We start from the raw sequence: 27,633 nt of genomic DNA on the forward strand, positions 1-27,633 counted from the left end.
TTCAGTATTCCCTACTTAGTAGTAGCATATCTAGAATATTCAAACCATTTGTTAAGAAAGTTTGATTCTGGGGTGTTTGAAGAGCCTACAAAGTTAAGATATCCAATATTATTTAAAAATGAATATTTATCATTATGTAATCTACCAGTAGAGAACTTAGTTATGAAACTTTTGGATTTTATATGACTGGGCTGTCAGGTAGAGTTCAAAATAGAACCAAAGTTATCTCACTGAATAAGAATTTCTATAGAGGTGAGATACATGTAGGCATGCTTAAATGCATGTATACACATCCACAGAGGTATTTCCTATTTGGCATGAATATGTGTGTGTGTGTGTGTGTGTGTGTGTGTGTGTGTGTGTGTGTGTGTGTGTACAAAATGCATTACAAAGTGATATCTTTAAAGAATAAATAATAATAATGGAATCCCTATCCAGCCTTTAACATAAAATTTACTATCCTCAAATCTAAACTGTACCGTAAAATGGGAGCGCAGTTTATTTTCCCAGTGAATAAATTGTTCAGTGAATTTTTATGGGTGTCAACTATGCCTGCATTATTATTCTAGGGCAGTGGTCGGCAAACTCATTAGTCAACCGAGCGGCAAACAGCGGCTCGCGAGCCGCATGTGGCTTGCGAGCCGCGGTTTGCTGACCACTGTTCTAGGGGACTGTCATCCTTTGAGAATTAATCTATTATAGATCCCAAATGAATCTGAATGGAAAGATATGTTATTGGTTCAAATAATATTGTGATACATGACACAAGCAAAGATACCCAAGCACCAGCACTATAGAGTGAAAAGAACACCGATCAGCCCGGGAGCGCCAGTGCTGTCCTTGTCGCTAACTCCTTGTATTAGTTCCCAAGCAATTTTATCATCTTTGTATCACCTTCTTCATCTTAAAATGCAGATGGGATTGGTTTGGATGAACTCTAGAAGCCTTTTTAGCTCTGAAATTTTCTCTATGACATTTAAACAGGTCTGTAATTGTCTCTAACTATTGTAATGTTTCCACAGGGTGTTACCTACTGTGGAGAGAGTTCAGCAAGCAGTCTTACCATGGCCAACGTGCCCTGGCATGAGGAAGTAGTACGCTTTGTCCGTGAATTGGTGGACCTGATCCCTGACTATGAAATTGCTTGTGAACATGAACATTCCAATTGCCTCCTGATTGCTCACAAAAAGGTAAGATTAATTTGAATATGAATTCTTCTGCCACCCTTATCCTTACTTCTCCTTTCTTCTCTTTCCTCTTAATTTCCCCCTCACCTTATAACAGTGAATATTTGCTTGTTTGCTACCTTTCCTAAAACAATAATTTAAAAAACCCTAAAGTCTATCTATTGGGCTCATAAACGCTCTTCTTTTGTGTGAAATTACTTTGTATTTAGTCCTCACTTAGGCGTTTGAAGTGCTTTCTGGATTGTAATTAGTGCATGCTAAAAAACAAAAGCAAAACTGCTTGTAATAACCTCTAGTCCTTTTCCGGGGTGATGAGGGAAAACTAAACAGTAAACAACCTCCATATGAGTGTTTCTGATTGTCAAGAAATACTGAGGTATTTATCATATTTTAGATCAGATATTTTGGTTCATGACTCTATTTCCATTTTTCCCCTTCAGTGCTTTTATTAGGCAGGATATATGAATCCAGTGTATTTCTTAAGTAAATAATGCCTAGCAAAGAAAAAATTCAGCTCTTTGTAGATGTAGGCCATTAAAATAAGAAGGGAAACTCTGATCAGGAGGCTAACTGTTAGAACAGCTATTATAAAATGTCCTTATGGAAATATTTACACAGAAACAATATAGTATCTGGAATGCAATTCAGGTGAGGTACGTGATGTGTGGATGGGTTGGGGGTTGTTGAGGCTAGATGATGGATACATAGAGGTTTATACTACTCTGCCTAGTTTCTAATTCAAATTCTCCATTAAAAATGCTTTTTTAAAGTAGTAGACATGGATGAACCTTGAAAACACTGTAGTAGGTGAAAAAAGTCTGACACAAAAGGCCACATATTGTATGATTTCATTTATAGGAAATGTTCAGAATAGGTAAACCCGTAGAGTTAGGAAGTAGATTGATGGTTGCCAGGGACTAGGGGAAGAACAGATTGGAAAGTGATTGCTGATATCTATGGGATTTCTTTTTGGGGTGATGAGAATGTTCTTGAATTATATGGTGGTGTTGGTTGCACATGTTCATAACTATGCTACTGAATTGTATACTTTAAAAGGTTGAATTTTATGGTATGTGAATTATATCACCATAAAGGTAGATTAATACCAAAAAATTATAAAGTCAAGGCTGGGCTACTGTCATACTGGTTTGGTGGTGATGAACTCATGGTCCCTTAGTGTTTTCTTATCTGGGAAACCCTTTATCTGTCCTATTCTAAATGATAGCCTTGCTGGTTAGAGTAATCTTGGTTGTAGGTACTTGCTTTTCATCACTTTGAATGTTTTATGCCATTCTCTTCTGGCCTGCAAAGTTTTTGTTGCAGAATCAGTTGATAGTCTATGGGCGCTCCCTTGTACATAACTAATGCTTTTCTCTTGTTACTTTTAAGATTCTCTCTTTGTCTTTAAACTTTGATATTTTAATTATGACATGTCTTGGGGTGGGCCTCTTTGTGTTCATCTTGTTTGGGACTCTATGTACTTCCTGGACTTTTGTGTCTGTTTCATTCAACAGGTAAGGGAAGTTTTCCATGATTATTTCTATAACTAGAGGCCCAGTGCATGAAAATTCATGCACTGGAGGGAGGGTCCCTCAGCCTGGCCTGCCCCCTCTCACAGTCCGGGAGCCCTCAGGGGTGGGAGGCGACCCGGCAGTCAGGGGAAGGTGATGACCCATCTCACCTCTGCTGCTGCCACTGCTGGCTGCGCAAGCCTCGGCCGGCCCTGGTTACCTGTCTCGGGAGGCCCTGGGCGGCTGGGGGATTGAGGGGACTGAGGGGACTGGGCGCTGCCATCTTGTGTCTGTGGGCACCACCATCTTTGAGGGTGTGGCAGTCAATTAGCATATCCCCTCCTCATTGGCTGTGGGTGCCTCCATCTTTACTACAGCATGAGGGTCAATTAGCATATTCCCTCTTTATTAGATAGGATTAGGTTTTCATATCTTCCCCTCTTGTCCTTCTGAAACACCTATGATGTGAATGTTGTTACATTTGATGTTGTCCCAGTTAAAAAAGCGGCACACCTGGGTGCCGGACCAGCCCGTTTCGCACCTCCACACCTCCTACCAGTCTCAGTGTGCTTTCTTCTTTACCTCTCTAGTTGTAGTACTTCCACTCAGCCAGCTTTCCCATGGTTCTGGATGATAGTTGTTCTGTATTTTAGTTGTAATTTTGATGTGGTTGTGGGATGCAGCAAGTACAGCTGTTTACCTATGCCACCATCTTGGTTCTCTTCCTGATGGCTAATTTAAGGGTCGCCTACTGTTATACATAGAATGTTTATGTTATTTCAAAATTCATGTGTTGAAGTCCTGACCCCTTAGTGTAGCTGTATTTGAGATGGGGCCTCTAAGAAAGTAATTAATGCTAAAGGAAGCCATAAGGGTGGGACTCTAATCTGATAGGATTGATTTTCTATATAAAGAGACACTAGCAGGGGTGGGCAAACTTTTTGACTTGAGGGCCACAATGGGTTCTTTTTTTTTTTTTTTTTTAATTTTATTGATTTTTTACAGAGAGGAAGGAAGAGGGATAGATAGTCAGAAACATCGATGAGAGAGACACATCGATCAGCTGCCTCCTGCACACCTCCTACTGGGGATGTGCCCGCAACCAAGTTACATGCCCTTGACCGGAACCGAACCCGGGACCCTTCAGTCCGCAGGCCGACGCTCTATCCACTGAGCCAAACCTGTTTTGGCCACAATGGGTTCTTAAACTGGACCGGAGGGCCGGAACAAAAGCATGGATGGAGTGTTTGTGTGAACTAATATAAATTCAAAGTAAAGGAGCAGAGGGGAGAGCAAGAGAACCAGATAGAACAGCCGGATCCGGCCCGCGGGCCATAGTTTGCCCATGGCTGCACTAGAGCATGCCCACCCCCAACCTCCCAACCCAACCTTGTGTACACACTTAGAAAAGGCCACGTGAAGCCATAGAGAGAAGATGGCTGTTTGCTGGAACCTTTGTCTTAGAATTCTAGCATCTAGAACTGTGAGAAGCCCTGGACTGGTATATATTCACAAAGCAAGCAGTCTTGACAGGGCTGAGTAGGATGAGGGAGGTATCTTTTTTTTTTTTAAATAAATCTTTATTGTTCAGATTATTACAATTGTTCCTTCCCCTCCCCCCCCATAGCTCCCCTCCACCCGCTTCCCACCCCACCCTCTGCCCTTACCCCTCCCCACCACGCTGTGCTCATATAGGTGTATGATTTTTGTCCAGGTTCTTCCCGCACCCCCCACACCCCTTCCCCGCTGAGAATTGTCAGTCCACTCCCTTTCTATGCCCCTGATTCTATTATATTCACCAATTTATTCTGTTCATCAGATTTTTTACTCACTTGATTTTTAGATTCACTTGTTGATAGATATGTATTTGTGGTTCATAATTTTTATCTTTACCTTTTTCTTCTTCTTCCTCTTCTTAAAGAATACCTTTCAGCATTTCATATAATACTGGTTTGGTGGTGATGAACTCCTTTAGCTTTTTCTTATCTGTGAAGCTCTTTATCTGACCTTCAATTTTGAATGATAGCTTTGCTGGGTAGAGTAATCTTGGTTGTAGGTTCTTGCTATTCATCACTTTGAATATTTCTTGCCACTCCCATCTGGCCTGCATAGTTTCTGGTTGAGAAATCAGCTGACAGTCGTATGGGTGCTCCCTTGTAGGTAACTAACTGTTTTTCTCTTGCTGCTTTTAATATTCTTTCTTTGTCTTTTGCTCTTGGCATTTAATTATGATGTGTCTTGGTGTGGTCCTCTTTGGATTCCTTTTGTTTGGGGTTCTGTGCGCTTCCTGGACTTGTAAGTCTATTTCTTTCACCAGGTGGGGGAAGTTTTCTGTCATTATTTCTTCAAATAGGTTTTCAATATCTTGCTGTCTCTCTTCTTCTGGCACCCCCATAATTCTGATGTTGGTACGCTTGAAGTTGTCCCAGAGGCTCCTTACACTATCTTCATATTTTTGGATTCTTTTTTCTTTTTGCTTTTCCGGTTGAGTGTTTTTTGCTTCTTTGTATTTCAAATCTTTGACTTGATTCTTGCAATCCTCTAGTCTGCTGTTGGATCTCTGTATATTATTTTTATTTCAGTCAGTGTATGCTTAATTTCTAGTTGGTCCTTTTTCATATCCTCGAGGATCTCACTAAATTTATCAGCCTTTTCTAGAAAATTCTTGAAAAACCTTATAACCGTGGTTTTGAACTCTATATCCAGTCGTTTGCTTTCCTCCATTTCTTTCATTTGTGATCTGTTTCTTTGTCTCCATATTTTGGCTGCTTCCCTGAGTTGATAGAGTGACTTTGTGTGCTAGGTGTCCTATATGGCCCAGTGGCTCAGCCTCCCCAGGTACCTGAGGTGGACACTCTAGGTGCACCCCTTTGTGGGCTGTGTGCACAGTCTTGTTGTAGGTAAGCCTTGATTGTTGTTGGTATCACTGGGAGGAATTGACCTCCAGGCCAGCTGGCTGTGAGGATCAGCTGTGTCTACGATGGGAGAACTTCTGTGCTGGAAACACTCTCATGAGGCAAGACTTGCTTCAATGGGGCTTTGGTGCTCACTGAGTCTGCCCCCTGAGTGTGTCCCTTATGGATATGAGGAGTTGTAATCTGGATGATCCCACTCTGACCCCTGGGTACACTGGCTCTTGGATCTCCAAGGAGGTGCTATTTTAGCCTCTGCCTGAGGCCACCCAGCAGGAGCTACGGAGAGATCTGTAGATTCCTCCTCTTTGTTTGGGTTTTGGAGGTGGCCAGATGAGGCCCAGCTGTGAAGCAATGCAAGCTGCTGCGGGGCCTTGGGCCTTCTTTTGGAAGTTTTGGGTCTCACTGACTCAGCTGCAGTTTGTTAGGTAAGTTTAGATTTCAAAGGACCAGGCCATTCATATGCGAAAGCCTCTGCTCACAGTTTGGATCGGGCGGAGTCTCAGGGCGGAGGAAACAGCAATGGCTTCCCATCACCCCTGCCCTAAGAGGTCCCCCAGGTCTCAGTGTCCCTTGGTAATCGCTACAAGCACCTCTGAGAGAAAGCCGCCCTTGAGTTCCACCCGGTGTCAGTCCAGTTTCTCCCCGTATGAGTCTGGGTCCCCAGAGTCTCGCCCGGAACTGGAGTTCAGAACAGCCGGGAGCTTTTGTCTCCCTCCCGCTTGAAAAAGACAGCTGCATACTCATTTGCCAGCCCTCTTTGCGTGCGCGCGCACTTCCGTACCTCTGCCTTTACTTCCGCAGCTCCTCTGAGTCTCAATGTGCTTTTCTCTTCCCTTCTAGTTGTAGAATTTCCACTTAGCCAGCCTTCCTATGGTTCTGGATGATGTCCGTTTTGTCTTTTAGTTGTAGTTTTGAAGTTGTTATGCAAGGCAGCAATTTCAGGAGTTTACTTATGCCGCCATCTTCATTTCTCCCAGAGATAACTTCTGAAGCAATTATAATATGCTCTTTTTGGGCAAGTTCAAGGTACAGTGAAGTCCTGTGGCAGAGGAACTGGCATAATCTCAGGTGATTCGGAAAATCTTCCCAGAGCAAAGGACATTAATGAGGAGACCTGAGGCTTAAGTAGGTGTTAATGAGACAGGAAATAGCATGGAAGTCATATGCCGGAACTAGTTCATGAAAAGCCTCTAGATGGAGGTTTGATATTTAGGCCATATGTCCTAGATAATGGGGCTCTATTCTACAGTTGGCATAGTAATCTCAAGCAGTCTGCAGAATTTGGAAACCTCAAACACTGGAATTAGAAGACTGTTTCCGAGTCCCAGAAGTGAGGGCCTGTGTTAGGGCTGTGTCAGGGCATGGTGAAATGCTGCTAAGGAAGAATTGATGGGGCCTGGTCATATTTTGGATATGAGGGGTCAGGGAAGGAAGGGCTTTAGTTTTGAGGTTCAGCACCCGGAGCTGACAATGATTGCTTTCATAGCACTAGAGAACATTCAAGAGCAGTCGGTTTGGGAGGGAAAATGACAGGAAATATAGATTTTACATCTTGAATTTTAGAGTTCAAAGAGCCCTTGGGGCACCATTTTAAAAAATGATCTTTTTAAAAATATATATATTTTATTGATTTTTTACAGAGAGGGGGGAGAGGGAGAGAGAGTTAGAAACATCAATGAGAGAGAAACATCAATCAGCTGCCTCCTGCACACCCCCTACTGGGGATGTGCCCACAATCAAGGTACATGCCCTTGATCGGAATCGAACCTGGGACCCTTGAGTCCACAGGCCGACGCTCTATCCACTGAGCCAAACTGGTTAGGGCAAAACATGATCTTATTAGAAAAAAATTTCTCATGATTTTTTTTTTTTAATATATTTTATTGACTTTTTACAGAGAGGAAGGGAGAGGGACAGAGAGCCAGAAACATCGATGAGAGAGAAACATCGATCAGCTGCCTCCTGCACACCTCCTACTGGGGACGTGCCCGCAACCAAGGTACATGCCCCTGACCGGAATCGAACCCGGGACCCTCCAGTCCGCAGGCCGACGCTCTATCCACTGAGCCAAACCGGTTGGGGCTCTCATGATTCTTGATAAAGTCTTTTATTAGTTTGGCATTTTTCCTTTTAAAGCTCTTAGCTTTTGGTTAAAAAAAATCACATGTCATTACAGCACAGGGAATATAGTCAATAATATTGCAATAAGTTTGCACAGTGACAGATGGTTACTAGACTTATCGTGGTGATCACATCAGGTATATAAATGTTGAATCACTATGTTATATACCTGAAACTAATATAATATTTGTGCCAACTATAATAAAAAATAGTTTAAAATCAGATGTCAGTTAAACTCAGCATATTGTAATATTCTTTATCCAGGAACCTATACATTTTTAATATTTTTCTCAACTAGGATATGAAATGGTTAGTTGTTAACTTGGTTTATAATCAGGTTCTTTTTAAAAAGACAGTGGCATAACAGATTTGTCTATATATAAATCAAGTGTCAACATAATATACATTTACATGAATGAGTGTCAAATAAATACTGTGAATTAAAAGCCTCCACAGTTCAATTAGTAGTTCTTCTTAATGTACATTCTGTTTTCTTAACTACTGGTCATTATTCTATAACTAGAGGCCCGGTGCACAAATTTGTGCACCAGTGGGGTCCCTTGGACTGGCCTGCGGGATCAGGCCGAAACCAGCTCTCCAACATCCCCTGAGGGGTCCCGGATTGCAAGAGGATGCAGGCCAGGCTGAGGGACCCCATTGGTGAACGAGGTTGGCCATTCAGGGAGGAACCACGGGAAGGCTCCAGGGCATGTCCTGTCTGTCTCGCTCAGTCCCAATTGGCCAGACCCCAGCAGCAAGCTAACCTACCAGTCGGAGCATCTGCTCCCTGGTGATTAGTGCACATCATAGCAACTGGTCAACCGGTCAACTATCTGCCCCCTGGTGGTCAGTGCCTGTCATAGCGAGCAATTGAGAGGTCTTAGCATATCATTAGCATATTATGATTTGATTGGTTGAATGGGCGACCAGATGACCGGACACTTAGCATATTAGGCTTTTATTATATAGGATTACTTTTGAGAAGCAATTTTCTAAGAGAGTACAAATTGGATTATTTCCCTTTATTGAATTGACATTCTTTTTAAATTCTTTATTGTTTAAAGTATCACATATGGTATACATATGTCTCCCTTTTCCCCCATTGACCTCTTCCCGGCCACCCAGCACATGCCCTCACCCCCCTAGTGTCTGTGTCCATTGGTTATGCTTATATGCATGCATACAATTCCTTTGGTTGAACTCTTACCCCCACCCCCACCCCTGCCTTCCCTCTGATGTTTGACAGTCTGCTCAATGCTTCTCTGTCCCTGGCTCTACTTTTGTTCATCAGTTTATGTTGTTCATTATATTCCACAAATGAGTGAGATCATGTGATATTTATCTTTCTCTGACTGGCTTATTTCGCTTAGCATCCATGCTGTTGGTAATGGTAAGACTTCTTTCTTTTTTACAGTAGCATAGTATTCCATTGTATAGATGTACCACAACTTTTTAATCCACTCATCTGCTGATGGGCATTTAGGCTGTTTCCAAATTTTAGCTATTGTAAATTGTGCTGCTATGAACATAGGGGTACATATGTCCTTTCTGATTGGTGTTTCTGATTTCTTGGGATATATTCCTAAAAGTGGGATTACTGGGACAAATGGGAGTTCCACTTTTAATATTTTGAGGAAACTCAATAATGTTTTCTACAGTGGCTGCACAAGTGTGCATTCCCACCAGCAGTGCAAGAGGGTTCCTTTTTTCTCCGCATCCTCGCCAGCACTTGTCGATTTGTTGATAGCCATTCTAACAGGTGTGAGATGGTATCTCATTGTCATTTTGATTTGCATCTCTTGGATGTTTAGTGACTTTGAGCATGTTTTCATATGTCTCTTTGCCTTCTGTATGTCCTCTTTCAAAAAGTGTCTCTTTAAGTCCTTTGCCCATTTTTTGATTGGATTGTTTATCTTCTGTTTGTTAAGATGTATGAGTTCCCTATAGATTTTGGAGATTAGGCCCTTATCAGATGTAACACTGGCAAATATGTTCTCCCATGCAGTGGGCTTTCTTGTTTTGTTGATAGTTTCTTCTGCTGTGCAGGAGCTTTTTATTTTGATGTAATCCCATTTCTTTATTTTCTCTTTAGTTTCCAATGCCTTAGTAGCTGTTTGGTAAAGATATTGCTATGACTGTGTCTGGTATTTTGCTGCCCATGGATTCTTCTAAGATTTTTATGGTTTCTCATCTTATGTTTAAGTCCTTTATCCATTTTGAGTTTATTTTTGTGTATGGTTAACTTGATGGTCTAGTTTCATTTTTTTGCATATACCTGTCCAATTTTCCCGGTACCATTTATTGAAGAGACTCTCTTGACTCCATTGTATGCTCTTGACTGCTTTGTCAAATTTAATCAAGCAAAATGGCTTGGGTTGATTACTGGATTCTCTGTTCTGTTCCATTGGTCTATATGTCTGTTCTTGTGCCAGTACCAGGCAGTTTTGAGAACCGTGGCTTTGTAATATAGCTTGATATCTGGTATTGTGATCCTTCCAACTTTGTTGTTCTTTCTCAAGATTGCTGTGGCTATTCGGGACCTTTTTTTATTCCATATGAATTTTTAGAAAGTTTGTTCTAGGTCTGTGATATATGCCATTGGTATTTTAATGGGGATTGCATTAGATTCCTTTGGGTAGTATGTTGTTATTTCACCTCTTTCATTACTGATTTTGTTTATTTTGGTCCTCTCTCTTTGCTTTCTGGTGATCCTGTTTAGAGGTTCATCAATCTTGTTTATCCTTTCATACCAGCTCTTGGTTTTATTGATCTTTTGTATTATTTTTTTGGTCTCTATGTCATTTATTTCTGCTCTGATCTTTATTATTTCCTTCCTTTTGCTCACACTGGGCTTTTCTTGTTGCTCTCTAATTCTTTAAGTTGTAGAATTAGATAATTTAATAGCAGTTTTTCTTGTTTTTTGAGGTAGGCCTGTAATGCTATGAACTTTCCTCTCAGGACTGCTTTCATTGTGTCCCATAGATTTTGGATTGTTTTGTTTTCATTGTTATTTGTTTATAGGCTGTCTTTTTTTTTATTTCTTCTTTGATCTCTTTAGTAACCCAAGCATCCCAATATATAAAAAGCCAGGGGCCATCACGACCGAAACAACAGGATGGATGACTGAACAGCAGGCTGTGTGGGGCGACCAGGCCATCAAGGGGGTTAGTGAGGGATGACCAAACGACTGAACAGCAGGCTGCATGGGGCAACCAGGCCGGTGGGGGGCGGGGGCAGTTGGGATGACCCCACTGGCAGGTGGGCAGTTGGGGGCAACCAGGCTGGCGGGGGGGCAGTTGGGGGTGACCAGGTCAGCAGAGGGTCAGTTAGGGGTGACCAGGCCAGCAGGGGGGGCAGTTGGGGGCCACCAGATGGCGGGGGGAGGGGCAGTGAGGGATGATCAGGCTGGTGGGGGGCAGTTGGGGCAACCAGGCCAGTGAGCGGGCAGTTGGGGGTGACCAGGCTGGCAGGGGGGCAGGTAGGGGTGATTAGGCTGGCAGGGGGGACAGTTAGGGGTGATTAGGCAGGCAGGCAGGTGAGCAGTTAGGAGCCAGCGGTCCCAGATTGCGATAGGGATGTCTGACTGCCAATTCAGGCCCTATCTCAGGGATTGGGCCTAAACTGGCAGTTGGACATCCCCCAAGGGGTCCTGGATTGGAGAGTGAGCAGGCTGGGCTGAGGGGACCCCCGCCCCCATGCACTAATTTCATGCACCAGGCCTCTAATTATTTAATAACATGCTATTTAGCATCAAAGTATTGGAATTTTTTTTATTGTTCTTGTTGTAGTTTATTTCTAATATTATGCCATTGTAGTCTGAGAAAATGCTTGATATGATTTCAGTCTTCTTAAATTTGAAGAGACTTTGCCTGTGTCCAAAAATGTGGTCTGTTTGAAAATGTCCCTTGTGCACTTGAGAAGAATTTATATTCTGAAGCTTTGGGGTGAAGTGTTTTGAAGATGTCAATTAAATCCATCTGATCTAGTGAGTCATTTAGGATTGCTGTTTCTTTGCTGATTTTTTGTCTAGAGGATTTATCCAGTGATGTCAAGAGGGAGTTACAGTACAAGGGAGCTCCCAAAAGACTGTCAGATGAGTTTTGCAATAGAAACTTTTCATGCCAGAAATATTCACTGGCATGAAATATTCAAAGTGATGATAAGCAAGGACTTACAACCAAGACTATTCTACCCATCAAGGCTGTCATATGAAATTGAAGGAGAAATAAAGAGCTTCCCAGACAAGGAAAAGCTAAAGGAGTTCACTACCATTAAACCAGTATTACAAGAAATGTTAAAGGTACTTCTATTTTAGAAGAAGAAGAGAAGAAGAGGACATAAGTATTAATAATAAAATGGCAATAAATACATACCTATCAATAATAACTTTAAATGTGAGTTAAATGCTCCAATTAAAAGACAGGGTCTAAGTGCCCATCAGCAGATGAGTGCATTAAAAAAACTGTGGTACATCCACACAATGGAATACTACGCTGTGCTGAAAAAGAAGGAATTCCTACCATTTGCAACAACATGGATGGAACTGGAGAGCATTATGCTAAGTGAAATAAGCCAGTCAGAGAAAGATAAACATCACATGATCTCACTCATTTGTGGAATATAATGAACAACATAAACTGATGAACAAAAACAGTTTCAGAGACAGAGAAACATCGATCAGACCATCAAACCTTGGAGGGAAGGTAGGGGAGGATGGGGGTAAGGGGGAGAGATCAACCAAAGGACTTGTATGCATGCATATGGGCCTAACCAATGGACACAGACAACAGGGGGGTTAGGGCATGAGTGGGGGAGATGGGGGGGTAATGGGGGAATAAGGACACATATGTAACACCTTAATCAATAAAGAAATTTAAATAAATAAATCCATCATAAAAAAAAAGACATAGGGTAGCTGAATGGATAAGAAAACAAATGCCCATGTATATGTTGTGTACAAGAAACTCCCTTTAGATCAAAAGGCATATACAAACTGAAAGTAAAGGGATGGAAAAAGATATTTCATGCAAATTGAAACAAACAAACATAAAGCTGGGGTAGCAATACTTATATAAGAAAAAATAGCTTTAAAATAAAGGCTATAAGAGATGAGGACATTACATAATGATAAAGCAGTTAATTCAGCAAGAGGATATAACCCTTGTAAACATTTATGCATGCAACATAGGAGTACCCAAATATATAAAGCAAGTCTTGATGGACATAAAGGAGAGATCAGCAGTAATACAGTCATAGTAGTGAATTTAACAATCCGTTAACATCAATGGATAGATCTTCCAGAATGAAAATTAACAAGGAAACATCAGCTTTAAATGACACATTAGAGCAGATGATTTTAATTTATATTTTCAGAGCATTTCAACCCAAAGCAGCAGAATATACATTCCTTTCAAAAGCATATGGAACATTTTCCAGGATAGACCACATGTTAAGACACAAAAAAAGTCTCAATAAATTTAAGAAGATTGAAATCATATAAAGCATCTTCTTCAACTACAATGGTGTGAAACTAGAAATTAAATACAAGATGAAAAACCACAGAGAAACATACAAACACATGGAGGCTAAATAAAATGCTACTAAACAATAAATGGGTTAACAATGAGGTCAAAGAAGATATCAAAAGAGATACCTTGAGACAAATGAAAATGAAACACAATAATCAAAATCTGTGGGACACAACAAAATCAGTTCTAAGATGGAAATTTATAGCAGTACCAACATACCTTAAGAAACAAGAAAAATCTCAAATAAACAATGTAAACTTACACCTAAAAGAACTTGTAAAAGAACAACAAACTAAACCCAAAGTGAATAGCAGAAAGGAAATAAAGTTTATAGTGGAAATAAAATAGAGTTTAAAATACAATAGAAAAGATAAAGGAAATCAAGAGGTGCTTCTTTGAAAAGATATACAAGGTTGATGAACCTTTAACCAGACACATCAAAAAAAAAAGAGAGGACCCAAATAAAATCAGAAATGAAAGACAACTGACACCACAGAAATACAAAGGAGTATAAAATAGTATGAACAATTATATGCCAACATATTGAATAATCTGGAAGGAATGGATAAATTTCTAGAAACATACAATTTTCCAAGATTAAAACAAGAAGAAACAGAAATTCTGAGCAGACTGATTACAACCAATGAAATCGAAGCAGTAATAAAAAACTCCCAACAAACACAAGTCATGGACTGGATGACTTCACAGGTGAATTTTACCAAACATTCAGAGAAGAACTAACACCTATCCTCAAACTTCTATAAATACTTCGAGAGGAGGAAAGACTCCCAAGCTCATTTTACAAGGCCAGCTTTATCCTGATTCAAAAACCAGATGAAGACATTACAAAGAAAGGTAATTATAGGCCAGTATCCTTGATGAACATAGATGCAAAAATCCTCAACAAAATATTAGCGAACTGAATTCAGTAATATATTAAAAAGATCATACATTATGATGAAATGGGATTTATTCAGAGGATGCAAGTTTTAATATCTGCAAATCATTTCATATGATATACCACATAAACGAAATGAAGGGTAAAAATCATCCTATGTTATAAAGAGGTAATATGCAAATTGACCATCACTCCAACACACAGGATGGCCACCCCCATGTGGACACAAGATGGCCGCCACAAGATGGCCAGCAGCGGAGGGCAGTTGTGGGTGATCAGGCCTGAAGGGGAGGGCAGTTAGGGATGACTGGGCCAGTAGAGGAGGGCATGTGGGGGGTGACCAGGTCTGCAGGGGAGGGCAGTTGCAGGAGGACCAGACCTGCAGGGGAGGACAGTTGGGAGGGTCAAGGCCTGTAAGGGAAGGCAGTTGGGGGGGACCAAGCCTGCAGGGGAGGGTAGTTGGGGAGAACAGGCCTACAGGGGAGGGCAGTTGGGGGTGACCAGACCTGCAGGAGAGGGCAGTTGGTAGTGACCAGGCCTGCAGGGGAGGGCAGTTGGGGGGGACCAAGCCTGCAGGGGAGGGTAGTTGGGGGGAACAGGCCTACAGGGGAGGGCAGTTGGGGGTGACCAGACCTGCAGGAGAGGGCAGTTGGTGGTGACCAGGCCTGCAGGGGAGGGCAGTTGGGGGGGGACCAAGCCTGCAGGGGAGGGTAGTTGGGGGGAACAGGCCTACAGGGGAGGGCAGTTGGGGGTGACCAGACCTGCAGGAGAGGGCAGTTGGGGGTGACCAGACCTGCAGGAGAGGGCAGTTGGTGGTGACCAGGCCTGCAGGGGAGGGCAGTTGAGGGGGGGACCAGGCCTGCAGGGGAGGGCAGTTGGGGGTGATGAGGCTGGCGGGGGAGGGCAGTTGAGGTAGGGACCAGGCCAGCAGAGGAGGGCAGTTGGGGGAAAATTGGTAATTAGAAAATAGTTATGGAGAGGTAAAGTAAACCATAGGGAATATAGTCAATAATATTGTAATAACTATATATGGTGCCAGGTGGGTACTTGAACTATTGGGGGGATCACTTTGCAAAGTATATACTTGTACATCTGAAACTAATACAAAATAATATTGAATATAAACTAACAAAGTGAAATTTTAATAAAAGGAAAAATAGTGACAAGAAAAATTAGAATTAGCTTGACCATTAACACCTGATAATGCCAAAAACTTAGTTAATCTTCTTTCCTTGATATTGCTCAAGATAAACCTGACTTTCAATTCCAGAATGTATTCTTTATTCAGCAATTTGGTCTTCCAGGTTCAGTTTGGCTAGAGTCCTAAGGTAACAGAAATTCTCCTTTGACTATTTTGCTTTGATATGTAACCATATCTGAAGCATGAAAAAATTTTTCTTATCACGATAGGGATGAAAGATCAGGCTCATTTTTAACTTTTTTGGTATTTATTTGATTTTTTTTAACGGATGTTTTTACTTCTGACCTCTTTGCTTTTTTCCTTTCTAGTTTAAGATTGATAGAAAATGGTGGACGTGGATTGATTATAACCGCTTCCAGGAGCTTATCCAGGAATATGAAGACAGTGGTGGATCAAAAACTTTCAGCGCAGAGGATTATATGGCCAAAACTCCCCACTGGGCTTTATTTGGTGCTAATGAAAGAGGCTTTGATCCCAAGGACACAAGATTTCAGAGGAAGAACAAATCAAAGAATATTTCTGGATGTTGAGATTATGTGCATTTAGGATACTGAAGGACAAAAACTGACGGCCCCAGAGGGTTCTCAGACTCCACCATGATTTTTTCAAGGACAAATTACACAAATTATATTTCATACCCAGGAGACTGTAAGGCAGAACCTGGGGATGCAAGTCATGTCCTGGGACTGAGGAGACAGCATCACTCTTGGAGTTCCATAGCCTCGCCATTTCTTTCCAGAACTCAGTCCCTTTTCTGATTTTCCTTCTGAGAAGAAATTCATGTGGGGGGGAGTATGTACACTCATTATTAGGATTTAACTGACAGTTCTGAGTTATAATTAGTAACACCCCCCTTAGAATGCTATTCATGTTGTAAGGAATGAGTATCTTCCTCTTCCCCTTGCTGCTATAGCCCTTGTGGGTAGTACGGCCCTCAGGTAAGTGTATCTACTCCCTCTAAGATCTTATATCTGAAAGTAACTTAAGTTGTCATAATTCTCAGTTATTTTAAAATACTGCATATATTAATTTAAATTTTTGTTCAGTGCCAACCCTTTAGAAACTGGACTAGATATCATTCCGTTCCCAAATTGCCATAGAGGGTAATATATGGGCTGGATTAGAGTAAAAGCTCTTTTCTGTGAGAGGAATTGCCATCTGATGTCATTGAATAGTTAGTCTCACAAACTTGGAAACAATGAGTACAATTTGCTTTTTGTTTAAAAAGTCAGTGTTTAATCCTCATATGAGTACACATATAGCAGGTCTGACCATCTTCTTTCGCTCATGTTGCCCTAAGTACTTTACTCAGTCTGTTCTTTAAGGTTCAAGTTTTTTCCCATTGTAAACATGAAATACTCAATAGCTTTTTAAAGTATTATAGCTATTTTTTAAATTTCTTTATCCTAAAAATTTTAGTAATAAAAAATCTTTTGTAGACATTTAGAACACAGATTTTCTTTTGAGTGTTTGTTTTAAAGATGCTTCTAGTCCTATCAGAAATACTTTCTCCTTATCTATCAGTATTTCATTAATATCTCTATTCTCTACTGGAGTAAAATTCACCTATAATATAATCCACCTAATTATTTAGTTGCGCATTGGCCCTGTATTTCTAAGTCATAGAGTCAAAACACTTTTCTCTTTTGTGGCATAGGATGGGATAGTGACAAAGTATCACAGAAATCACATGTTCTTTCTGGAACCGACCACATCTTCAAGCCCATGTTCAGTTTCCTGTTCTGTTGACTTACGAGAGACGAGCTGCGAGTGGCCTAGCTCAGGGAGGCAGGATCTCATTGAAACTCAGGTATGGTAGTGGTCACGAATGGAAATGGAAAAACACCTTGAAGTGGAATGAAATGTTAAAAAACAAAACAAATAAACAAGAGGTTATATTAAGGATCCCACAGGTGAGGTCCTATTTGTGATAGGTAACCAGGCAGCCAGTTGTTGGAAAATACTTCAGGGACTGCAGTGAGGAGGAGGCAGGAGGCAGAGCCTGGAGGGCTTTGGACCATCCCTCATCCTCCATTTCTTTTTAAAAATATTTTGGTTAATCATCACTTGAGGATATTTTTTTCCATCGATTTTTAGAGAGAGTGGAAGGGAGGGAGGAAGGTGGGGAAGAGAGAGAGAAACATCTATTGGTTGACTCCCGAAAGCACCCCAACTGGGTCTGGGGATTGAACCTGCAACCAAGGTACATACCCTTGGCTGGAATCAAACCTGCATCCTTCAGTCCATGGGCCGATGCTCTAACCACTGAGAAAAACCAGCTGGTGCCCTCATCTTCTTTTTCAACCAGGCAACTATGCTTTTATTTTCTATGTATGAGGTTCTGCTTAAGATTTAACTTGGAGAACGATACTTCGTTGCTTCAAAGAAAAAAACAAAACAGAAAAACCTTTCAGTTGCATTTAGAGCCCTCCTGACTTCATTAACCTTAGGTACACAAATGGGTTGTTTATATTCCCCCCAGAAAATGTTTGCTTTATATTAAAAAAATAATAATAACATGGCATATTAGTCACAATTCACAGTCACAACAACAAAATTTAAATGCCTAGGAAAACTACAGTGAAATCCACATGAAAAAATTCATTATGTTCCCTGATCAGTATTAAAGTAGGAGAGGATGGGAAGCCTGAATATTCCAAGAAAGTGACTTATTTTAAAAATAGCCTCCTAAATGACCACTGGAAATTATCTTGGAGCTTGAGCCAATGATTCTAACATTCACCTGAAAAATTATCCAAATGGGTATGAATAGTTACAAACTTACAGGAAAATAATTATTAAAGGAAAATTGCTTTACAAGATATTAAAACATGTTATCTAAAATAATTAAAACTATGAAGAGATCAACTTCCAAAATGGCAGGGAAAGGACTTTAGTGAACTCACTCTCCCTCTGAAACAATAAAAATATGAACTAAAATCAAAGACTTTTAGAATTCTAACATTTAACCAAAGCTGCACAACAAACTGAAAATCGTTATTAAGAGGAATTACTGAACCACAATAAAATGAACTTAAATTCTCATCAGAAACATGGAGGCCAGAAGTCAGTGGGCTGATACCTTCCCAATGCTGAAAGAAAAGACTTTCAACCAAAAATTCTATAGCTAAATCCTCCTTCAAAGACATAGGAGAAGTCAAGACATTAAAAGATAAACAAAAACAAGAGAATTTATCACTAGCACTCCTACCCTAAAGAAATACTAAAGGGAACCATTCAAGCTTTAATGGAAATACACCGGAAGCTAACTCCAAACCACATGAAGAAGTAAAGAGCACTGGTAAAAGTAACTGTTAGGTTTGATTGAATGATTGAATGGACACCCCCTACCCTGGGAACTGGCCTTTAGACCAGCGGTTGCCAACCTTTCAGACCTCATGGATCACCCGTGGTCCACAGACCACCGGTTGGCAACCACTGCTTTAGCAAAAGCCAGCTCATTAACTAACAGAAGACACCTTTATGGGTCAAGGAAATTAGAAAAAACTTTGAGATCATAGAAAATGAAAACACAACATACCAAAACATGGAATGTTGCTAGAGGGAAATTTATAACTGTAAATGCCTGTATTAAAATAGATACCTCAAACCTATAACCTAACTGTCTATCTTAAGAAACTAGAAAAAATACTGAGGCAGTATAGAAAGACGTTAGGAAAAAAATCCAGACAAATGGAATGAAGTAGGAGCCCACATCTTCTCACCAAAGCCCCCACCTCTGATCAAAGAGAAAACAGTTTATGGCAGGAAACCCCTGTTTTGGTTGTAGAGGTGAACAACTAGGACTGGCTAGAACCAGATCATCCCAGGATGGAGGAAATATTGACCAGAGACCAACCAAAGCTCATTGTACCATCATTATAATGAAAACTGACATCACAAGTAGAAGGGGACGGAGTAGGACAAACACCATGACACTACCGGAAGGGACTACATTAGGAACACAACCGCCTCCCAACCAGACAGCAGAGTCAGAATTTGGCACCACAAAGCTTGGAGGCAATCTTGGGAACATAAAAGCCCAAGAACTAACGGACTGCATGCGCAAACTCACCAGTTGGCTCATGCTCCCCTGGATGCGTACTTTTTGCTTCTTTCATAGCTGTGCCCTCACCATGGCCTCTCTTTTTCTACTTGAATAAAACTTGCTTTATTCACACTCTGATTTGTCCTTGAAATCTTTCCTGGGGGAGTCAAGGACCTGAAGGTGGGCTGACACTCGAAAGTTTCCAGACCAGGCTGGGGCAGGGCCAGCTCCCGGCATGGAAGCAGCCCCCTCACAGAACAACTAAACCTGAAGGAAAAGGAAGAAAATAATAAATGTTCCAGCAGAAATAATGAAATAAAGGAAAGAAAACCAATAGAAAAACAACAGTGAAACTTATAGTTTGTTCTTTGTAAAGAATCAGAGTTGACAAACCTTCAGGTAGTCTCACCAAGGACAAAAGATATAAGTAACTAAAATCAGATTTAAGTAACTAAATATGCACAGCCTTGTGACTGTTGCAGAAGACCAAAGAAAAACCAAGCAATGCTTTTAAAGAAGAGGAGGGACACTGTTTAATACACCGGCGGACTCAGGGAATAGCCTTCCATATCTGAGTGAAGAAACATGCATGGGGCTTTCCTTTATATCTCCCTGTGGTCTTAGTCCCACAAATATGGATTATGCTTCTGGTACTTTTCATGGGCCTTGCAAGAAGGCCCCCAGGTGTTGGGGGTCTCCAGGCCATATCTGATGGTTTGGCCTGGCGCCAGTGTTAATAACCCTCCCTCCGGGGCAGTGCACTATTCACAGTAACAGGTTCTGCAAGACCAGTATCTGGGAAGGAGGTAGTGACTTATAGGTTATCAAGAATGTACACTGAGCCAAAACCGGTTTGGCTCAGTGGATAGAGCATCAGCCTGCGGACTGAAAGGTCCCAGGTTCGATTCCGGTCAAGGGCACGTAACTTGGTTGCGGGCACATCCCCAGTGGGAGGTGTGCAAGAGGCAGCTGATCGATGTTTCTATCTCATCGATGTTTCTAACTCTCTATCCCTCTTCCTTCCTCTCTGTAAAAAATCAATAAAATATATTTTTTAAAAAAAGAAAAAAGAATGTACACTGAGCTTGCTGGCATGGATTCAGATCATTAGCCCCCAAATATCAGGGTTACATTAGAATTAGCTCTTTTTAGCCTTCTCATGACTATTCAGAAAACTACACTATACACTTTCAATGAGAGAATTTTATGATATGTGAAATACAACTCAGAAAAGCTGTAAAAGAAAGCAGAGGTAAACCTGAATGTGCTTATAAAAACCAATATGGGACAAAGGAAGCATCATAAATCAATGGGGATTGGGAAGAAAAAGTAGTTCTGTTGTTTATGCTAAATACCAAAAAAGAGTAAAATGAAACAAAAACACTTAGGTGAGGAAGGCCTTTCTTGACCAGTGGCTTTCAAACTTCCTCATGTCTTAGAATCACCTGCAGGGCTTGTTAAAACAGATTTTGGGGCCCCCACCGCCGAGTTTCTGATATTGTAGGTGTGAATGGAGAATATTTTGCATTTCTGTCAGGCTTGGGTTATGCAAATGATGTTAAGAGACCACACTGTCAGAACCACTTGGGGATATAAAAACAACTCATAAAGGAAAGGTCAAAAACTCTTTGTGGGGTATGTTTAAGTATCTAATATCAAACATCCCATATACTAAAAGGCAAAAATGGGAACAACAATTTGCATAAAATATAATTGACAAATCCTTACTCTAAAATCTCATATAATTTAATGTAAAAAATTTAAGACCTGACTGGTTAAATAAACAAAAGACATAGGGCATACATTTTATCAATGAGGAAGTACAGATAGCTATAAAACAAAGATGCAAATTAAAGTATTTCTTCATTAAATTAGCATAGTTTTTCTATCATTATATTAAGGTAGAATATAGGCGTTTCAAAAGCAGTTTGGCAATGTATACCAAGAGCCTGTCTTTCTATTTCCTTCCTCCCTCCCTCCCTCCCTCCCTCCCTCCCTCCCTCCCTCCCTTCCTTCCTTCCTTCCTTCCCTTATTAACTTTAAAAAAAATTAATTTTAGAGAGCAAGAGGAAGGGAAAGAGAGAAATCAATTTGTTGTTTATTAATTTATGCATTCTTTAGTTGATTCTTGTATGTGTCCTGATTGGGGATTAAGTCCACAACCCCAATGTATCAGGACCATGCTCTAACCAATTGAGCTACCCAGCCAGGTCCCAACAGCCTTTATTTTTAACAAATGACAGAATAATTTTAAAGAAAAAGGTAATATTAAAAGTTATTTTTATAACATATTATAATAGCAAAAGCCAGGAAACCTAAATATAAAATGGACACTGTTGTAATTAGCTGGTTATTAATAACAGGAAAGGAGCAGAGGGAAGGCCAGACATTATAGGCCTGTCATTTGGGCAGCTTCACCAGGAAGCTGCAAGTTTTCACTCCCCAGGGCACCACCAGCCCACTCCCTGCAGACCCCTGGAGGAAGGGACTGGAAAAAAGGGAGGGTGGATGCTTGTGCAGTGAAATTAGGGTGACCTAGGGAAGACGCTTGTCAAACCTGGGAACAGAAATCATTGCTACAAGAGGTGGAGCCAATACAAGCCCGTGAAAATTTGGGGATACATAATCCCCCAAAGGATTTCTCTCTCATGGCTCATGGCACTCTCTTGTTCCTGCTTTCTTGCACTCGCCTGTGTTCCTCTATAGCCATTTGGACCCCACATGCAATGGACTGATGGCCTACAACTGGGAACGCAAACCAAGCTAGCCTGATGCTGGACTAGAGTGTGCAAGTATGGGATAGAAATTCTGGACCCTGGCTTTGAGGTTAGCTCTGCTGAAGCCCCAGTTACACTTCTTTTTCTGAGGGACAAAGGAGATGGGACCTTGGAAAGTCAGGGGTTTAATTGCACAGGAATAAAGCTTTCTACAATATCACATCATCCTGTGTGAATCTCAGAAAGCCCACTCCCACAAGCAACAGGTGGGGACAAGGACCTCTCCCCACTGGTAACAAAATGAACTAGGCATTTAATATTTTTGAAAGAATGGCAAAATTATATTACAGCATATTTTCCAGGTGATTCATTGCTTCAACAAATGTTTATTGAGCTCCAATCATGTTCTAGTTGCTGATGATTTATTGGTTAAAAAAAAAAAAAAAGAGGGAAACACAATTCTTACCATTATGATGCTGACAGACATTCACCAAAGACAAAGATTCACACAAATAAGTGTTAATCACCATCATAATGCTCTGGAGAGGGACAGTCTCTGTGACTGTAACAGAGATTTCCTAATCTGAGAGGGGTGCACTGACTGTGCTGGGATCTGGATTATTAAGTGAAGAATCCTGATCCCAGACGTGGGTGGGGAAGAAAGACATTGCAGGTAAAGGCCACGTGGGGGAGGGTTCTGGCACACTTGAGCAGCTGCAGGAAGGCCACAGTGGCTGGAGGATGCTGGAAAGGGCCAGGCCATGCAGGGAAACCAGGGGAACATGGTGGGTGATGACCCAGGGAGACTAGACCCAGCCAGGCCCCTAAGAGCAATTATGCAAAGGAACCACATGGCCAGATTTGCATGTTCATAGGTCACTAGCTGCAGGTTGAAAATGGCTTGGAGAGACCTAACAGGAAGGTGAGTTGCTAAGTATTCTCGTAGAACAGGCGTGGGTGGTGGCATCTGCGCAATGCACACCCCTGCGTGCTGACGCTGGGGGTTGGGATGGAGAGCAGTGGATGGGTTTGAAAGGGACCTTAGAAGGTGACAGGGATTTGGCCACAAATCGGTTAGATTGGGGAGAAGGGATGAAATGTCCAGGGTGACTCCTGGCTTTCTGGCTTGAACAGGACGGAGATAGTGCCATTCTCCCGCTGGCTGATCCTGGAAGGGCCAGTTCTGGGGGAGATCTTGGGTTCATTTGTGGACACAGAGGCGTTGACTTCCAAGGGGAAGGTGGAGACACTTGTTAAGCATACAGGTCTGGGGTGGAAGGTGAAATGTGTGAATCACCATCGTAAGTTATAATCAGAGCCTCAAGGAGGCCTGAGATGACCCGAGGAGATGGAATAAAGTGAGAAGAGGAGAGGCCACGCCTCCAGGAGCTGGAGCAGGTAGTGGCCCGGCAAGGAAAGCAGGGAGAATAGTCGGGGGAGACATACAGGAGGGAAACCAGTCATCAGTCACAGCAACTCAGGGAGGAGGGCGGATCAAGAAAAGACTGTCAAGGGCGCCAGAAGCCAGGGACAGGTGAACTAGGGATGGCGACAGGAAAATGTCCAGAGGGTGAGGGCCATCGGTGACCTAACCCACACTTACTTAGTGGAGCGCTGGCACCAGGGAAACTTTTTGAAGGATTTCTTATCACAGAAGCTTATGATGTAATTCCAAGTTTAAAACAGAGACTCCAAACTCACAGTTAATCTTAATTATGTAAAAACCATTTGTATGAAGAAACATACGGCTGGATATGTATTATTTTAATGACTCATGCTAAACGGTATAAGGAAATGTATATTGTACTAATTTGTGAAGTAAGTCTCTAACCTTTTCCTAAGTAAGGTGCTGAAACTGGAATTCAGCCTATAGTTGGAGTTGAATATATTCAAAACAGCATATTTTTAAAGCTGGAAGATTATTTAATCTTTTTTGTTCTTTCAGTGTGCTGGGTTATTTTTCTCACTTTTTATTTAAATACAAATTGATGAACTCTTCCTGGGCCCACTGACTTGATGGGAGTTGGCAGAGACAAGTCTTGTTGGCTAGCAGCCTGCTTAGTGCTTTCGCCCTTTACAATAAATCCTGTTACTTTCATGACTAGGTTTTGCAGATGTTGGGTACAGTGTTGTAAATTGATTAATTTTCCAGAGGAAAAGACCCTCTCGTTTAGGAGGAACCTCATACACTTAAAGTGATATTTATGGGAATTCTGGCCTGGATGTTAGAGAAAGACAGACTGAGAGCGACCACAGAGCTCACTGTGAGGCAAATACGTTTGCAACTGACTCAAGGAAACGACTCTGGACGAGCAGAGACAGCGCATATTGTAGAAAATCGGAACAGGCAAACGTACTGCAATTCCATCTCTGGTTTTTGCAAATTCTTATCAAGACACCATGAAGCCCTGATAATGCCTTCACCTTCCTCCTTACTGAGAAGAGCCACTTAACTGGCTCAGTGAGAATGATTAGAAAGTTATATTGGCTAAGTTCTTCCCCTCCCCTTTTCTACAAGGAGTTCATTGATCTGCCTGTCACTTGGGCAGTTCGATGGCCTGGCTGTCCCCCAACATGGGAATCCCTGACCTCCCCTTTGGAGAAGGGGTGAGGGGGGGGGGCAGAGAGAAGGGCCCAGGAGCACAACCACAGTCCAGTTCGCTCCGGAGCAGCTTCATGATTACACGATAACAGAGTAAGCCTAGACCTTTAAAACGGTGGCCTGAGCACTGTGTTGAGGGCATTCAGCACATCTGGGTTTAGCAAGAGAACTGAGATGAGGTTGTGCTGTCTGCAGGGCGAAGGGTGGTCTTGGAACTCTTGTCATGTATTGCTGCACAGAATTCCTGGTGAAAGGCCCCGAGGCACCTGGGACATTGGGACTTGGGTTTCTTTGCCTTGTCTCTGACCTGGACCCTCCCCAGTTAACCTGAAATCAGTGCTTCTGAGCCCCAGAGTCAGGGCTGCGAGCTGGGCTTCAGGGTGAAAAGCAAGGCCCTCGTGAGTCTGGTACAATGTGGAGGCGAATGTGGGGGTAGAGTCTGGTAGATGGGAAGGCACAGCTAAAAGGCCTGTGGCAGCCGGTTATTGGCAAGTGTTTGCTGTGGCCCTGGGTTGGGTGTTTGGCGTCACTGACAGAAGCTTGGCAGCAGCAGCAGCCCCCTGGGTGAATTCCGTCAGCCTGCAGATGGAGCTGGTGGACTCATTGTCATAGAAATATTATCAGCAGCCATTGATGGAGCCGTGCCTGTGTGCCAGGCATGGTGCATGGCCTACACCCTTCAGATTCAGGGTTGAAATGACAGGCACTGGTCATAACTGTGACTATGCCTCACCCCAAACTCCATCTTCCCCCTTTTGTCTAGCCAGAGTGAGAGTTCCCGAGTGCACATCTGAGCATGTCCCGCCCACCCAAACCCTCCCCTGTCTCCTTCAAACCTATAGGCAAGTGCAGGCCCCTCGGCCTGACACAGCTGCCCACACTCTCCCTCTGCTGCCTGATGTACCCCTGTCTCCTTCAAACATGTAGGCAAATTTGAAGGAGACATCCTTAGCGCTGCTGCGGAAGCAGGAGAGGCTCCCACCACTCCCGCTGGGTTCGCCAGCACGAGCCCGGCTTTCAGCTGAGCGGCGCTCCCCTTGTGGGAGTGCACTGACCACCAGGGGCCAGCTCCTGCACTGAGTGTCTGCTCCCTGGTGGTCAGTGCACATCATAGCGACCGGTCGTCCTGCCGTTCCATCAATTTGCATATTAGCCTTTTTATTATATAGGATTGGCTTTTCTCTTCAGGCTGGCCCCATGGTCTCAACAGGGCTGCCACAGCTCTGGCATCACATTCTCGTGGCTGTGTTCAAAGGCAGGAAGGAAAGGGACAAGAAAGACAGCTCTTGTCTCTCGAGCTGTGCTACTTATTGAGAAGGGGGAAAGTCCCCTGGAGACTTCTCTTTAAGTTTTATTTATCATAAATGGGTCACTTGGCAACCCCCAGTTGCAAGAGAGGCTGAGAGCACATTTTCAGTCTCTATACTGGGAAGTGGGTTCTGTTAGGACAGAAGGTATACAACAATGCCATTGGCCACAGAAAACCTATTCTTGCCTGTGTAGCTCATCCGCATACCCAGCAGGTATGGAGCGCCTGTGCTGAGTGCCACGTTCTTGTTCTGGGAGCTGGAAGAGGTGCCTCACACTGTAAGACTCAATCCCTGCCCTCCCCAAGGAGAGAGCAGCACCCACAAGCCAGAGATTAAAATTCAGTGAGGTCAATGCAAAATACTCTGGAAATAGGGAGCAGGATCGAGAAACGCCTTGGTCTTGGAGAACTGAGAGCTGCATAGAGCAGGTGGCCTCTGAGCTGTGTCTTGAAGGATGAATAGTTTACCAGATGAAGAAAGCAGGAAAAGGCCCTTTCAGGCCCTGGGTGGCCGGGGCAGACGCAGGACCCTGCAGAAGCCTGCTTTTGTTTTTGCTGACCACCACCACTGCTTAGTTCTCCACTCCCCTCCTCACCCCACCCCGAGGGACCTCCACCCTTTCTCAGAGCTGCAGTGGGTGGTGTGGGCTGCTGGGCCACTGATTCTTTGTCAGCCCGCAATGACATCCTCCCTTTTGGGGGGTGCGCTGGCTCTCCCCACTGCAAAGCGGTTGGGCTGGAGCCTAGCGAACACTTCGTGCTGACGCAGAGGGTGGCCGCAGAACCAGGGTCAGGTGTTGTACCCGCCTCCTGGGTGTGGTGATGGGTGCAGGTGTGAGCGGGACTCTGGCTGAGCCAGTCGAAGGCCTCCCCTGGATCTGCTCAGATCAAGCGGGAAGGAAGGCCTTTTCCCCTTTGGGCGCAACCTTCTATTCCACCCGACCTCCCAGAGAAAGGAAGGCTCACAGCGCTGCTTGTATGTGGGGACTTTGCGTTTACAGGGGACAAAAATCGGGACACTGCTTCACACCAGAGAAATCACTGCTAGTGCTGACATTTCAGACATCTCAGGGGAGAGGCGGCTTGGGCCCCACAGGCTCTTCTGGCTTGCTCATGAGGCAGGGTTCCCCCAGATTCCAGGCCGCCGCCACCTGCTCTCCCTGGCTGAGCTGGGAGGTGCAGCAGAGCCGCCAGGCTGGTACGGGAGCACCTGACCTGGGTGGGCGAGTGAGACATCACTGTGGGCAGGTGTAGCTGGAGGAGATCACAGAGGCCCATCAGCGCGCACTGGGTGGCGAGGGGCCGTCCCAGATCAATGGTGGCTCAATCACAGAAGACATTTGCCCTCTCAGATGGTGGGTGTTCCACGTGTGCTTCTGCGGCTCAGCAATGTCAACGAGACCCAGGCCCTCTCTCGCCTTCCATGTTACTGTCCTCACAACACAGTCACCATCACTCCAGCGTCGAAGGCAGGAAGGCCGGGTCAGCAAAGGACTACACTTGCGTGGCTCTCGCCCTTTTCCGGGTGATGCCTTCCCCAGAGGCCTCCACGCGGACCTCCCCATGCATCTCCTGGGCCAGACCTGTCTTTCGCAG

The 27,633-nt window shown here is 43.1% G+C and overlaps 1 protein-coding gene across 1 annotated transcript in view; it reads left to right on the forward strand.

Moving 5' to 3' along the window:
• LOC308252898 (S-adenosyl-L-methionine-dependent tRNA 4-demethylwyosine synthase TYW1) overlaps positions 1-16,815 on the forward strand; it is a 145,889-nt gene extending 129,074 nt beyond the window's left edge. The window contains exons 15-16 of the mRNA XM_080677741.1: positions 1,023-1,190; positions 15,670-16,815. Coding sequence (XP_080533867.1) covers positions 1,023-1,190; positions 15,670-15,891 — 390 coding nt within the window. The 3' untranslated portion in view covers positions 15,892-16,815. The remainder of the gene's footprint in view (positions 1-1,022; positions 1,191-15,669) is intronic.
• The last annotated feature ends 10,818 nt before the right edge of the window (positions 16,816-27,633 follow it).

This window comes from Plecotus auritus (assembly GCF_963455305.1).
Source record: "Plecotus auritus genome assembly, chromosome: 7".
Classification (NCBI taxonomy): domain Eukaryota; kingdom Metazoa; phylum Chordata; class Mammalia; order Chiroptera; family Vespertilionidae; genus Plecotus; species Plecotus auritus.